This window comes from Terrapene carolina, unplaced genomic scaffold, assembly GCF_002925995.2.
Source record: "Terrapene carolina triunguis isolate 2854851 unplaced genomic scaffold, T_m_triunguis-2.0 Scaffold58, whole genome shotgun sequence".
NCBI classification, from domain to species: domain Eukaryota; kingdom Metazoa; phylum Chordata; order Testudines; family Emydidae; genus Terrapene; species Terrapene triunguis.
Genome location: NW_020664409.1, coordinates 17,369,028 through 17,384,444, shown reverse-complemented (window position 1 = coordinate 17,384,444; position 15,417 = coordinate 17,369,028). Strand labels below are relative to the sequence as shown.

Here is a 15,417-nt window from a genome sequence, read left to right as displayed (position 1 = left end):
CCGGGGGCCGGCGGTGCTGGCCGGCCGGGCCGGGGGCCGGCGGTGGTGGCTGGGGGCCGGCGGGAGTGCTGGCCGGCGGGGCCGGGGGTGCTGGCTGGCGGGGCTGGCCGGGGGCTGGCCCGGGGGTGCTCGGCCGGGGGCTGGGCCGGCACCCCAGGGCCCGAGCCGAGCCAGGCTAGAGACGCCGGGGCCCCGGGCCTCCTCCTCCCCCCCCCACCCCCACCCCCACCCCCTAGCTTACCTGCTTCCTGCTTCCCGCGAATCAAATGTTCGCGGGAAGCAGGGGAGGGGGCGGAGTTGGGGCGGGGACTTTGCGGAAGGGGTGGAGTTGGGGCGGGGGCGGGGCTGGGGGCGGGGCCAGGGCCCCGTGGAGTGTCCTCCTTTTGGACACTCCACATATGGTAACCCTAAGATAAATAATTTTTCTCTGTCCATAATCAGCCCAGTTTCCAGTAGACGCTGCCTAAAGTGGAGACCAAGGCCCAGATTCTCCAAGGCTGCTTTGTTCTGTTATGTAGAGCAGTGGCCTGAACAAGCCAGAGATTCCCAGTGGAGAATTCTCCCTGTTACTTCACCCACTCCTGCATTCCAAGCACAACAAGGGAAAAGCAGGCAGGAAGAATGTAGCACAGCTGAGCTCTGCTACCCCTGATCCTCTGCTGGCGTTGTCAGCAGGGTAAGTTAGAGCAGAACGCCTTGCTCCAGGGCCAGCTGCCCTTGAATCAAGAAGCTGGAGCCCTGGAGCCTCCCCCTCCCTACTAGATCTGTGCACAGCTTAGATTTGTAGAGAATTGGGCCCATAAATCCCACATTTCTTACATGCAGGTAGACATTACACATGCAGAAAGGGAACGGTGAATGTTAGGGCCAGCTTGCATGCACAGAGATGGGTTTATACATGTAACTTAGGCAGCCACTTTTGAAAACTGGGTTTGATGAATGTACATCAAACATACTTGTCTAGACCTCGCCCAGCTCTAGTTCATGCCATATGTTTTATTCTTTAGCTGCCTCTGACTGGTCTTTTTAAAAAGGAAATGTACACATAATAAATCTATAGCTACTCACTTGCAGGTTGTTGTTGGCCCTCTCTGCCCCACATTTTCTGATTCTCAGGTCACACTTTGAAAAGCAATCGAAAAAATTACAGTCTTCGTCTTCTGTGCAATTCTGTTCAAGGATGTCCCTCATTTTAGGTTCAAAAAAGGCCATATCCACATCAATGGCGACCACCTGTGATCAAATAAACACATCAAAAGTGACACATGCACTGGGATGTAACTGTTCAGTGTAGGGTGACCAGATGTCATGTTTATAAAGGGACAGTCCTGTATTTAAGCCCTCCTGCAAGTGTACCGACTTTTTCTTAAAAACAGGCAGATTGTCCTCTATTTTCTGTCTTCCCTCATCCCCCCATCAGTATTGGTGGGTCCTGCTGCTGGCTGGATCCTGCTCGCCAGCCACCCGTCCACCAGCAGTGCGTGGAAGAATCCAGTGGCCGATGATAGGGATGGGTGGGAAAGGCTGGTGGCGGGGTAAAGATGCAGTGCGTGGGGCCGGCCGCTCCCCCACTGGTCTGTCAGCGCAGCCTCCGCTGCATGCCAGCTCTTGGCCAGCAGGGCCCCATCCCATTTCCAGCTTGCACTGGCTGTGCACTGCGAGCTGCGGTGGCTGGTGAGCGTGGGGAGGCACCAGACGGCGGCTGGTTACGTGTTGTCTCTGCTGCCCACCCATCAGCCCTTTACGTGCTCCCCCTCTCACTGTCCTCTCCCTGCTTTGCCCCTTCACAATTCCTCCCAACCCCGCTGCTCCTTCATACTCCCTCCCCCCAGTGGGGCACATCCCGCTCACAGTACTGTGCAGAGAACCAGTGCCTGGTCGGAGCATATTCATCTCACCAACAGCCTGGCCGGCAGGCTCCTTCCTTCCCCTACTGACTCTGGCTGGGCCGGCACCCCGGGAAAGCCAAAGACCCTCTGGCCCAGGGTACTGGCCAGGAGGAGCCAAGCCCTGCCTGTGCCAAAGCCCCACACAGCATTGGCACAGGGAAGCCTCTCCGCCCCTCAGCTAAGCTCTGGAGTAGTGGGGGGTAAGTGATTTCCAGCCTGTTCACGCCCAGAACCTGCAAGCTCCAAAGCAGCCCCTGGGGCAGGGGCTTAGTACCCTCTTCACATACACACCCCAACCTGCGTCCTGCCCCCAGGGAGTGCAGGGCTGCTCCCTCCCCTAGGCACCCTCCCCTGCTGAGCCACGTCTCTCTGGCCAGGTTCGCTGAAGCCCCTGCAGTCAGGTTCCCTGGGCCCTGTTGCACAAAGCATCCTTAGGGCTTAACCCCTTCCTGCCCGCGCTGTAGCCAGGGGACAGGAGGACACTGGGTTATGTCAATGGCCAGCAGCAGCCTGGAAGTGTTAGCTGCCTTTTGACACTGTGCGGGCAGGAAGGGACAAGCTGCTTCCAGACACATGGGGGGGCGGGGGAGGGGGAAGAAGAGATGAGCTCTGCAAAGACACAGGCCAGGTCATCCATTCTCCCCCTTCCTCCCTTGTGGCTGGAAGCAGCTCCCATCCCTTCCAGGGGCGGCTCTATGTTTTTTGCCGCCCCAAGCACGGCAGGCAGGTGGCTTTCGGTGGCACGCCTGCGGGCGGTCCGCTGGTCACGTGGATTCGGCGGCATGCCTGCGGGAGGTCCGCCGGTGCCGCGCCATTGGCGTCCCTGCCGCCAAATTGCTGCCGAAGCCGCGGGACCGGCGGACCTCCCGCAGGCATGCCGCCGAAAGCCACCTGACTGCCACCCTCACAGCGACCGGCAGGCCGCCCCCCGCGGCTTGCCGCCCCAGGCACGCACTTGCTGCGCTGGTGCCTGGAGCCGCCCCTGATCCTTTCCCTCCCAAACAGTGCCAAAACGCTGCTGCTGGCCACATTCTGGTGTCAACCCTGGCAGAAATCTGGGGAGGAGGGGCATGTGACCCTTCCTTCTCTCCCTCCCCCCCCAGCATGTTGCCTTGAGGAGATACGGTGCCAGGTACCAGGAGAGGCAGGTCCGTCCCAGGGATCCAGCCAGGCATGGAGGGCGGAGAGCACCGGGCAGGGACAGTCAGGTTGTCGATCACCCGCCCATGAGAGAGAGGTGTACTGGAGTGTGTGTGTGTCACCTCTCCCCGTGTGTGGCTGTGTGGGGTAGGGGTGTATGTGTCACCCCTCCCCGTGTGAACTAGGGATGTAAAAGGTTAACCGGTAAGCAATAGTCTTACCAGTTAACCCACCTTAATCATTAACCCCGGGCCAGCTGACCCCAGCGGCCCCGCACTGGTCAGAGCGGGCCCAGCCGCGCTGCCCGGCCGGAGCGGCCCCAGCCGGAACAGACCCAGACCCAGCCACGCCAGCCGGTGAGATTGGTCCCAGCTGCTTAATCAGTTAACCGTTTAAATGACATATTTTTAATTGTTTAAATAATTAACTTTTTAAATGGTATTTACATCCCTAGTGTGAACCCTAAAGCCTTAAAGATAAGAAGGTAAATATAAAGAATCCAACTACGTAGTATTTCTTTTTAACAGGTGCTCAGTCAACTTGATGTTAATTTGAATGTTTGTACTGCATAATTCTGATTGATTGCCGTTGAATTTGCTTGAGCACGAGTAATTTTACCAGGTGTCCCATATTCAGCATAGGGAAATATGGTCACCCTAGTTCAGCGTCACGTTGCTGCTATCGTTCCCTCAAAAAGCAGCAGCTGCTGACCAAGTGATTCTAGTGTCCTCACAATAGAGAATTGGAATCAGAAGGAAATGGGAGGGCTAGTCTGTTTACTAGGGCACTGGCTTAAGCCTTGGAATACTTGGGTTCAAGTCCCTGCTCTGCCACAGACTTCCTCTGTGACATTGGGCAAGTCACTTAGCCAGTCTGCACCTCAATCCCCATTTAAAATGAGATGATAGCACTTCCTGACCTCCCAGGGGTGTTGTGAGGAGAAAATACATTAAAGGTTATGAGGTGCTCCCAAACTGTTGGGGTCACATGAGTACCTGTGATAAACTAGTTTTCTGTTATCAGATGGACAGCAAGAGTCCTGTAAATATAATTGTTTTTAACAAGAACAGCCAATATATAAGATATCTGGCTAACAGAAAAACACTTTAAAGTCAATGAGTAAAATTCCTCTCTGGGGTGAGTGGGCCCAACTTCACTTAGCTAACAGTAGTTACAGTAATGATAACCCAGTGTCACTCCCTCTTCTATGTGCTATTTGCAGAGGGGAGCTCTGTGATATGCAGGGGATACCTGCTCCTTGAATAGGCATTCATGTCATCAAGTGACATTCATGGTTCTCCCTCTGCTTATCTAGAAACATATCCATCAGTGTTCCACATTTGGTTGATGGTCAGCAGAGAGAATAAGGACTAAATGGATCTGAAGCCTAAACTAGCATCTGACCTCTAGAGCAGGGGTTCTCAACCTTTTTCTTTCTGAGGTCCCCCCAACATGCTATAAAAACTCCAAGGCCCACCTGTGCCACAACAACTGTTTTTCTGCATATAAAAGCCAGTCGGCATTGGGGGGTAGCAAGCAGGGCAATTGCCCGGTGCCGCACGCCACAGGGGGCCCCACAAAGCTAAGTTGCTCAGGATTCGACTTCAGCACCAGGTGGCGGGGCTAGGGACCCCAGGCTTCAGCCCCTTGTAGTGGGGCTTCAGCTTTCTGTCCTGGGACCCAGCAAGTCTAATGCCAGCCCTGCTTGGCAGCCCCCCTGAAACTTGCTCGTGGCCCCCCAGGGGGCCCCGGACCCTTGGTTGAGAATCACTGCTCTAGTTCAGGCTTAAGAAATATTGGACGTGCAATGCAAAAAGGACCGTACTGCTTCTGCAGGTGTTTGATTCATAACTGTCATGTAGGTAGAAGATTTTAGTCTCCAGGATTGGCAATATAACCCCTTTTACTTAAAAATTACAAAAATAAAGAAGGGAAGAAGGAAAGCCATCTATGTGATCACAGCTGCTTGCTATGGCACGTACAGTGTGGGCAGTGAAGTGAAAATAGTCTCACCTCAGTGCTGTGAATGCTGTGAGTTACATTAAACCTTAACATCTAACAATGTAAACCTTCACTCAGAGAAGCCCACCTGTTACAGATGAAGTAAATTGGTATAGATGGAAATGTCTGGAAAATGGACAAAGCACAGCTATTTGCAATAACTCTGTGGAGAACTTTAATTATAGAACTAAGCCTCCCAAATAGCAGCAGAGCTGAAATGTGTGGTTGAATGACAGCTGGAATGACCCCAGGAATTTTAGATGTATGCACCTGGCAAAAGGCCAAATGGACTTTCCAAACCAAAGTCAAGGATAGGTCCTAATTTTTGCAATTTTTTTCCCATGAGGGGAGCTCAGATCTTGGAGAAACTAAACACACCTTTTTAACTCCAAGTATCTTTAAGCTTCTTAGAAAGCTTGATAAGAGTGATGTACCCTGGGGAATTTCACAAGTTCATGCAGGTAAATATCAGAAATATGTCTACTTTCTTAGTGTCGGTAGTGCCTTGTCCCTGCTGTAGTTTCACTCTTAAATTCTATTGGAAAAACATTGTTATTTTTGTTCACATGTGAAGTGGGCCAGATCCTCATGTCTGGCCAAACCGTGCTTGATGCAGGACCCAGGGCAATGGCCCTCCGGGTCCTGAGGGAAGTCAGGAGCCAATTTGTCCCCTGGCATAAATTAAAGCTGCCTCAGAGCTGTTGTAACCTATGCTGGCTTGTAGTGGCCTCCCAGGTGCTGGTATGGTGGCAAGCACCACGGGACTGCAACATGCTCCATTCCCCTTCCATTCCCCCACAACATGTTCCCTATACCAAGGGGGTGGCAAAGAGATGGCTTCACCATCTCTGTGCCAGCTGAAAATTTCCCTAGCTACTCTATTAGGGCAGCTTTCCAGCTGCTATGCATTGGAGGAGCAGCATAAGGAGGCTGGAGTGAGCACTGAGGATCTAGCTGGTTATTCTGGAAATGAATCCAGAGGCAGGATTGTTTTGCCCTAGATGTGTTTTTCTGTACACTAGCAGCATCATTTGTTTTCAGTTGGATGGGGATGGAGGTGCGTTCTTCTAGTCTTCTTTTTAATATTATTATTATATCATAAAATGCAAGAAATGACAAGATAAAAAATGAATCATAAAATCATAGGAATGGAAAGGACCTGGAGAGGTCATCTAGTCCAGTCCCCTGCACTCATGGCAGGTCTAAGTATTATCTAGACCATCCCTGACAGGTATTTGTCTAACCTTAAGCAAAATGATTTGCTTATAATATCCAGAGAATAATTAGAACATAAAAGGATATCTAAGATTAGCTTATCCAACCCCTTACTCCTGGGAGTTGTCATTACTCTCACAAAGAGACATCGGTTTTGTTCAGATCGCTTGTGTAACAGATAATCTCACTACTAAAAACTTGCAAGTCCAGACCTAAAACCTTTTTCTGATTTACAATTTCAACTTTGACAAGTCCCTCCACTTAATGGGCCAGCTCTTGAATCCTGGGATAGCTCAGAAAGGGAGTGCAAAGGTGGCATCAAGTTACCCTCACTTTCTCACGTTACTTTTTAGAGAATTCCACTAACCAATACTGATTGACATTGCCAGGCTCCAGAAAGAGCCATGTCCAACTCTTCTCTTCCAGAGGGAGAGTACTGGCATTGTGGACACCTAGAAGTGTGAAAGTGGAGAAAGGGATAAACGGAATTTGAACATAGAGATCTTAGTCTCTAGGAATAGCGCAAGAGTCGAGCTAACAAAGTCAGGCTGACACTGACTCTAATAACACGAGACTTGAAGGCCTAGGTGGGTAGAAAGCAAGAAAGCGAATGGGAACAGACAGTAAGAGATACTGTTTTGACCTTGAAATCTCTTGTCCCCTTGACCTTGTGTTAGATAAGAATGGAATGTAGACTGTAGCAGAAATTAATGAGAAAAGTGAGATATCAGGAAGAAATACGTATCACAAAATGCAGCTGTTGCTCATTATTGTATGCGAGGAAAGATATAAAAGTTTGCCTTAATTGTTTATCTAACTGAGACCTGCCCCTGTGTACTCTCCCATGCATTTGCAACTGCTCGAAAATAAAGCTGCCTCTGTTGCTTGTTGCTTCAAACTCAGTGAGGACTTGTTTTTCTCTGACAGATGGTAGGAAGGAATCAGGGAGAACCGTCTTTCACTAAAAGGTCTTGTAATGAAAAGTTCTCAATATTCTTTCACTCCTCCTCGGTGAAATCTCTTGTCCCCTGAGCAGATACCAAAACTGACCATGTATGCTCAGTCAGGTCCAATGATAGCACGTGTAGCATTCATGCTGCATCTGACTGAAAAGATGGTAGGCAAAACCTATCCTGAGGAATCTCTATTGTGTCTTCCTCTGCTGAAGTTATGGGATATTTTTAGCTTTTCTCTGAAATTCTCCAACTATTCCCTACTCAACTCCCATATTGCACCTGAATAAACAATAAAAGCTAATTGAAGGGTGAGGGGAAAGCACTCAAATTGCTTTCAACAGCTATAGGCTTAGGTAATATTTGTACAGCAGTTTGAAGATGTAAGTGTTATATGGATGCTTGGTAAGTATTGATATTAGCAGTCATATTTCTGTAAGTATTCTACATTCATTATGAGTGCAGAAATTCCATTGATCTCACTGGAAACTGCATGCATGGTTTGAACACACTATGTATATACAGTGTCTTGAGTGTATGCACTCAATTTCCACTGAAATCAATTGAATTTCTGCAAGCAGAATGAATGCAAAATATGTCCAGAAATGTGGTTAACAATACCACTACATTCTAAACATATATAATCCTTCAATCTTAAAGAACAGCTCTACGCTGAAAAGTTGAAAGGTGACTCTGCAAGAATGGCGTCATGCGGTTCCAGATCTATTGCTTTTCAATTGTTTCCAGATCTAATGTGCTCAGGGTAAAAGCACAAAAGATGTTTTTCTCTAACTCTCAGTCCTGCAAACTCAAGCCTTTTCTTGACATTCAAACTGAGTTCTTGTCTTCCTGAGCATCACCCCCAGCAATAGTTTCTGTGGGACTGATTCTGCCCCCTGTGACAGCTCTGCAAAGTCACTTCCTTCAAGTGGTGTCCTCAGTAACACCTGAGCAAGCCTGTTGGGGTTGCACAGGTGTAATTACTTACAATTAAGTAAACAGTTCTTTTCATAATGCACAAGAAAGAACAGAACTCAACTCTTCTCTTTGCCAGTTTGAGGTTTGCAGGAAATAGTAACAAATAAGTAGCTTTTTAGCACTAAAATATGTGACTAGATTCTCAATGCACTCAGGAAGCAGCTCTGATGACTAGGGGTGGCATTTTTTTCATACGCTCTTTTCAGTTCATAACTTGATCTTAAACTGTGACAACACAACCGAAGTACTAACTTACCGTGAGATCATTTCTGATAGCAAAATTCTCTGGTTTGATATCGCACAGGTGAAGCCGGTGAGAGAAATCATTATCAAAATGATTCACCATATCTAGGAAGCTGAGTGCAATGTCAGTTATTGCCTTCACCTTGCGTTTAGTGCCAGTGAAGGAAGGACCAACTGCATCCTCCAAAGGAAAAATAGTTTTGTGCCAGGCATGTCCGGCTGTGAGATACTCCACAGCATAGAAGTGGCCACAGGAGCCGATGACCCGTAGGACGTGTTTGCTGAAGTCCTGCAGTAGACTGAAGTAGATATATTCTTCCTGCTGGAGTAAGGACCACATGCTGGCCACTTGTGCTTTCCAATGCAGATCTCTCCTCCTAGTCCATAAGGGTCCCATGGTGTTGTTAGATAATTCCAGACCCAGTACATTTTTGACCTCCAAAGCTACCATCAGCAGAAGCTCTGTCTCAGGAATATCCGGTGTTTCCACTTCATCAAGCAATCTGAGACGCTGGTAGCTAGAGAAGATTTCCTTTTTGGATTTCAAGATGACTGGCTGGCCTTTCCAGTCCGCCTGGATGACCTTCTTACCTCTGTCGTAGTAAAGGCACTGTTTGTACACCAGCTTCTGTGTCACACACAAGTCTTCACAAAGGTCGCCAGTCAGGGCTCCTTTGCTGTAGTCAAGACACTAGAGCAAAGGAAGAAAACAGTTCACAGCAGAAGAATAGTCTAGGAGCATTTCAGGGAGAAAAGGAGCAAGGGTCATCTCAGTTACAGTGTGACAAACACCATATTTAGACTCTAAGGTAACGCTGTGATTTTTCAAATGTGCCTGGAGATCACTTCAAAGGAGTGATTCTTATGACAGTAGAGGGACTGTTTTTTCTCTGGCCAGGTAAAGGGCTAGCATAGAAGACCTACAATACTAGGTGTTTGCCATCTCTAATATCTATGTGTCAGATTTTGATACCTTTGTCGACACCCCAGGATAATTTACATAGCCCTATCTGAGTTATGGCAGTCTGTCCTCATCTCCTTATGGGTGGAAGCACTGCCCAGAATCTCCACAGCACTATGTGCCTCTGCCCTACCCCCAATCTGCCCCTCCCAGCCCAGCCACGCTCCCAAATAACCTCTGCTTCAGGGCTCATGAGGGACTGGGGTACTCAGAAGATGGCCTGTGGCTAGCATCCTCAGTTCCTGCACTGGGGGAATTCTCCTCCAACTGGATCCGGGGCTTTTACAGCCCCTTATACTGCTCTGTCTCTTTTCCTGTAAATTTCATGTGAAGATCTTATTCCATGTGAAATCCCATCAAAGTCGATGGGACTATTTGTAAACTGAGTTACTACCCAATATGAAAAAGGGTTTCTTCCCCCCAATAATATAAGATAGGTGACAGCAGCAGATACAGTCTATGGAGCCCAGAATATGCAGGTTTTTTTAAATATATAAATATAAATATATTTATGCATTCTGTAAGCCAGAAAGGCTTCTTCAGTTAAGGTCTGTCAGGCAAATTAACATGCTTTAAAATGTATGGACGTACATATCAGATATCCTTAGGTAATTTTAATGCACTTTGGGTAATCTTGATTTAAAAAACCCAGGGAAATTGCTTCTTGATCATTGTGTGGTCATTACAAATGCATAAAAGAACTAAAAGGATACCTCCCCCCCCCATAATTGTTTCCATTCCTCCACTTCTAGACATATAGGCAGCTTACATACTTTTGCGTCCATTCAGAACTTCCAGAAGTGCAGCTGCAGAGACTGTTGGGGTGGATCAGTGGACAAGATGATCACAGATGTGGGGTGGAGGGAGAATAGTTTGTGTTGATGAAGGAAGCCAAACAGCTGGGAGGTGGCTTGATAACATCGGTTGCCCTCATTGCTTTCTGGCATTTGAACTTTTGTTTAAACAAGTAAATTGACACTTCCAACTGTTTAATAGTTGTAAAGACTGCCTGACCAACCTAACTTGTTACTATTTGTTCTGTGTACAGGAAACATGATCATAACATTCGAGTGCTGTTATTTTCTTAAAATAGTATCTGAGGTGTGCACCGGGGCGATGCTAGACAAGATTGAAAGTTAAATATAAAAAATATATATATATATATTTTTAAACACTCACCAAAATTGATATTTTATTTTTGTTGTGTAAACATTCTCCAGTTAGCACAGGGAATAACAGTGAACTGGTAACATTGTCAACTGGGGGCTTTGGGTATTAGTGGCAGGATGGAATTTTAAGTCCAGTAGTGGTGCAAGGGGTGAATGAAGAGGTGATGAACTGGTTATCATACTACATAGTAGCCAGTGATTCTTGTGACATTAGAAGGACAGGTATGACAGGTACCACTTGTGCTCTCACAGCCTGAAAGAAAATGTTGCATTGATAGATGCCAGAAAGAAGAACCAGGTACACAAACTCTTATGTGCATGTGTATGCCCTGATTTTGTGTCCTCCCATACATATACTGTATATGCATGCAAATCAGGATGGACACATACATTGCAGTCCACGTGCACATAACTTTGGTGACTCCAGAAGTGCATGTGCAATTTTGAAATTCTGGCCTCATTTTTGAGGTATCTAATAACAAGTCATCATTCTCTCTTACAAGTAAGAAACTTACTTTTTCTCTGTTGAAGTAGTTTAATAATTCCTACAATCTGCGACCTTAACTTTAAACAACTCCTAGCAGGAGGGTAACACACCAAAGTCCTTTTATTTTTATTTTTATTTTTTTAAGGAGCCTTAGTATTAGCTGATCAAAGAGCTTTGCTTCCTGAATGTGAAGATCACAGCCTAACACGTACAGTACTACTATTAGGAAACTATAGGTCCCAGTCCTGCAATCAGATCCACGCATCCTGCCTGGAGCCCCATTGACTTCAACAGGGCTCCATGCATCCGCAAGAGTCTCATGCATGGATCCAATTGAGGTCTAGAAGAGCTCACACCTAGAAAACCAGCAGTGAGACATGGAAAAACATAGTATGCTTTCCAGTATCTGCTGTAGTTGCTGTATCATTCTTATTGGTATTTCATAAGAACGTGACTATGCAAAATATACAGCCACGTCTACAACCCCCAAACATGGGAGATGAATCCATTCTGTAATGGGGAAGGAATATCTCTAAGTCTATACTTTCTGTGCAACTGAATTGTTGATCTGTGCCTATTAACCTAACATCTGCCAGTCATGCATTCTCCAGTTTGATTCTTCTTTATTGAGCTTTCACGGTGTTTCTTAAACCATGGTCCGTAGTGGACGGCGGAGCTGCTAATGTCACAGTGGTGAAATACATGTCAGACTTTGAGCAGTGACATTTCCTGCAAATTGTAGATCAGCTTCAGGAATTAGGGTTTCCAGAGGCTTTTTGCCCAATTTAACTAAAACCATATCAAACAAACCAAAAAATGCCAGGTACCTCTCTGCAATTTTAGAGGGCTTGTCCACATACAGAAGTTGCAGCACTTTAACTTAATTCAGTAACTAAAACAATTTTAGTTAAAAAAGTTCAACCCCTCCTGTGAACTGCGTTTATTTATATCTGTTTAAAACTGGTTATATCAGTTTAACTAGCACCTGCAAAGTTACCCATGTAAGCTAACCCAATAAGCCAGGTTTAAATTAGTGTAAAAGAGTCCACACAGTTTTGCACCAATTTAACTAATTTGGTTTAAAATCATACTTTCTGTTACATGAGTGCAACTTTGTGTGTAGATCAGGTCTGAAGCCTCCTGTCTTTCCTGGTGTAAATTCTACTGTGAGCAAGTTTATGGAAGACTCCAAAATCAGAGAAGTCCTACAAGGAGCACAGAAACCAACTGGAAAGTGCTGTAGAGTAATCAGGGTAATGGTGGGGGTCAGGCTGCAGGTAATGAATGGGAGATCAGTAGTAATAAATCAAAAGTCCTACACTTCGGGGTGATGTTTAAAAGATATGCACCACCTACACCCTACTGAAGTGGTGTGCATTTCTTGTGCTTGCCCTCTACACAGGTACGAATTTCACCCTGAGAGAGAAACTAAAAAGCACCACTACAAAATAGAAGGGAACGTAACCAAGTATCCTCGCCCATTGGATTACAACAGGTCACTTTCATCTTGTTGCCCACTGAAAACACTGTCCTCATATTATATTTTCCATATCACCAAACATGTCCCATGCTTCAGAAAAAGGATGGGATGGAAGGCTGGGAAAGTGAGTTTTCATGACAGGAGGATCTCTGCTCACAAAAGGGTTATTCTGTAGCTGAATTGCATTGCCTATAACCGTGAAACCAAGTGTGGTGCTTAGAACATGTACACAGAGCAACTCCCAGCTAACAGAAGGTGAGCTCAGTTCCTACTGGCTCCCCCAGGAAGCTGTTCCTTTTTGGTTCAATTAGAGCCATTGCTTATGGACAATGATGATCCTTTTTCACGTCTTAGCTGGGGAAATGCTCCCATCAAGTTCAGCCAATGGACTGGAGACACCTCTTTGCTATGTGGTTACTTAAGTTCACACTGGTGTCTGGCGAAACACTGGCAGAGACAAGTGTCCAAATGGCCTGAAATCTCAGGGCTCAGGCCCTGGGAGGGAAATGTGAATGTAGCTATTGCTGCTTAAAATAAGTTGGCAAGGCTGCTGTGTATAATTAGTCTTCCTTAGTTATCTAGAAGGTAGGAAAATTTATGATCATGAGTTGCTTGCTACTATAATAGATTATTTAATTTCCATTTGGATTTTTTTCCACTTAACCCAAGCCTTTACAAAAAAGATCCAGGCTTTTAATTTTAACCCATACTGCTCCACATTTCTTCTCTACAGAATTTCAAATCACCACATTTGACTGAATAGTTTCACATGCTTTCTTGATTTTTTTTAAATAAATATTTTAAAATATCCCCTATCAGGAAAAAAAAAAACAAAGGTGGTGTACCATACCCTGAAGATGATTTCTGAACCGAATGTGATCTCTGCCTAAAAAGCTTGTCGAGAAATCACCTTATATTTGAATGCATGTGGAATGTTGAAGACCCCTTCTAAAATATTTCAGAAGTATAGCTGCACATATCTCAAACAGCAGCATCTTGGATCAGCTAACCTAAAGGATTGGGCTATCTTGTTTTACAGTACCAACGAAGAGCTGAATATGGTCTGCAGATGTTTTAACTCCCAGAACCTTTACTCCCCTATCTTTTAAAATCCATTAGAAGATGCTTTAGAAATATTTTAGTCCAACCAACTAAGTGCTCTGTCTTGTTGAATTGACATTACCCTGCTGGGTAGAAGGAGTAAAATGCAGTCAGCATTGTAAAGCCTTTGCAAGTGGTAGCTCTTCAGCCCAATTCCCTTTTTCAGCTGCTTTGCTCTCTCCCTTAAGATTACTCCATCAACCAGAGGTACTTGCCTTTCCCATTAGCACATTCACGGACCTAGTATCGTTGCATCAAACATTCATTGGTTCCCAATACTCTGTATTGCAAAGAACGATGCTTGGACCATATTTTGCACAAAGTAAAATGAAGACATTCAAATATCATAATGACAAGGAAATACTATGAGTTTAAAAAATAGTAATTAAAAACTCGGGACGTTTTACGCGTTGCCTTTTTAAACCCCGGAGTGCAAGAACTGAGGCATCGTCCGTGGGCTCCATTCTCCCCCTGCTTCTCCTATTTAATGAGAGAGAAATGGAAACAGACTCAGGGATCTTAAAGGGGATATGTGGGTGGGGGGATCACACCGACTGTGCAGGGGGATCAATGAGCAAAGTGGCCTCCTAGGGCCCTGGCGCTGACCGCGGCGTGTCACTCGCTGTGCTGCTGACCTGGTACTTGCCATGCCAGCCTCACTCTGCAAGCGCGCGGGGACATACCAGCCTCGCCAGGATCCTGTGGCTTTTCTCGTCCGTGCAGCGCTCCGAGAAGACGCTCCTGTGGACAAGGAAGAGGAAGGTGCTGCCCAGCAGCCAGCAGGCAGCCCAGCAGAGGAAGAACAGGAGCGTGCATCTCCTCCAGATCTTCAGCCTCAGCCGCTTGAAGCCAAAGACGCCCCTCATGGTCCGTCCTGGCTGGGGCGGCTTCACACACAGCAGCCGGTGCAGCAGCCAGAGGCAGGAGGGGGCTCCATGGAGATCAGCGTCGCTCCCACTTGTTCGGATCTGTCACTGGAGCCATTGCAGGAAAGCAAATAACCCCCCCGGACGTTACTCGCTCAGTGGCCCGATCTGCCTCGTCCATGGGCAGTGGCTGGCAAATGACAAAGTGCTCGCCGAGCAGCAGCAGCATGCGTGTGTCATCCCCGCGGGGCGAGCTCCTAAGTGGGCTCTCTGTGATGGGAGCCCTGCACTGCATGGAAGTTACTCCCACTCTGTCCCTTGCACGGACTGATGCTTTTGCAAGAAGCCTGAGCTCTCCTTTTGAACTGAAGCCACGTAGTTCCGCCTCTTTTGTCTGCTGTGTCCTGTGTCAACCAACCCTCCTACTGGAGTTACTAGGCAGCTTCCCCCTCCCTCCCCCCTTTCTCCCGAAGTTTCACACACAAGAATAAAAGGGGGTTTGAAGCCTGGATTAGAGCGGCTCTGTGAATCTTTTTAATGCTGGTGGCGGCTTGACACTTTTAAGAGACAGCCCGAAGATGGATGGCCCATCTGCATGAAGCGTCTCTAGTGAAAGGGGGACAAAAGTTGATTATTGAAGAATAATTTATGCTGTTTGAGTCCCTCTGAGGTTTACTACCCACAGGGGGAAACAGCAAAAGCAACCCAAGTGCCCACTTACAAATGCAAGAGCACGTGTGCCGCTGAAAGTGGTCTGAACAAAGTGTGGGGGAGCCTGTCACAAGCTGGGAATAGCAGCTTTGGTCAGACAGTGCTTAAAGTGCACCCCTCAGCGACCTTGGCTGGGTTTTATTTTATTTCATGTGATGTTTTGCTGGGTCTGTGATCCCTTGTGACCCCCCCCTCCCCCCCCCACACACACACTTTAAGCACT

General features: G+C 46.9%; 1 protein-coding gene across 2 annotated transcripts in view; it reads right to left on the bottom strand.

The window, feature by feature from the left end:
- Positions 1–14,819, bottom strand: part of DIPK1C (divergent protein kinase domain 1C) — a 38,965-nt gene extending 24,146 nt beyond the window's left edge. The window contains exons 1-3 of one of the 2 annotated variants that reach the window (XM_024212287.1): positions 14,301–14,819; positions 8,433–9,110; positions 1,069–1,233 (exon numbers count right to left, since the gene is read on the bottom strand). In XM_024212287.1, coding sequence (XP_024068055.1) covers positions 1,069–1,233; positions 8,433–9,110; positions 14,301–14,483 — 1,026 coding nt within the window. In that variant the 5' untranslated portion in view covers positions 14,484–14,819. Of the gene's footprint in view, positions 1–1,068; positions 1,234–8,432; positions 9,111–10,153; positions 10,482–14,300 lie in introns of those variants that run through there. The other variant, XM_024212295.2, reaches the window with a different exon arrangement.
- Positions 14,820–15,417: the final 598 nt, after the last annotated feature.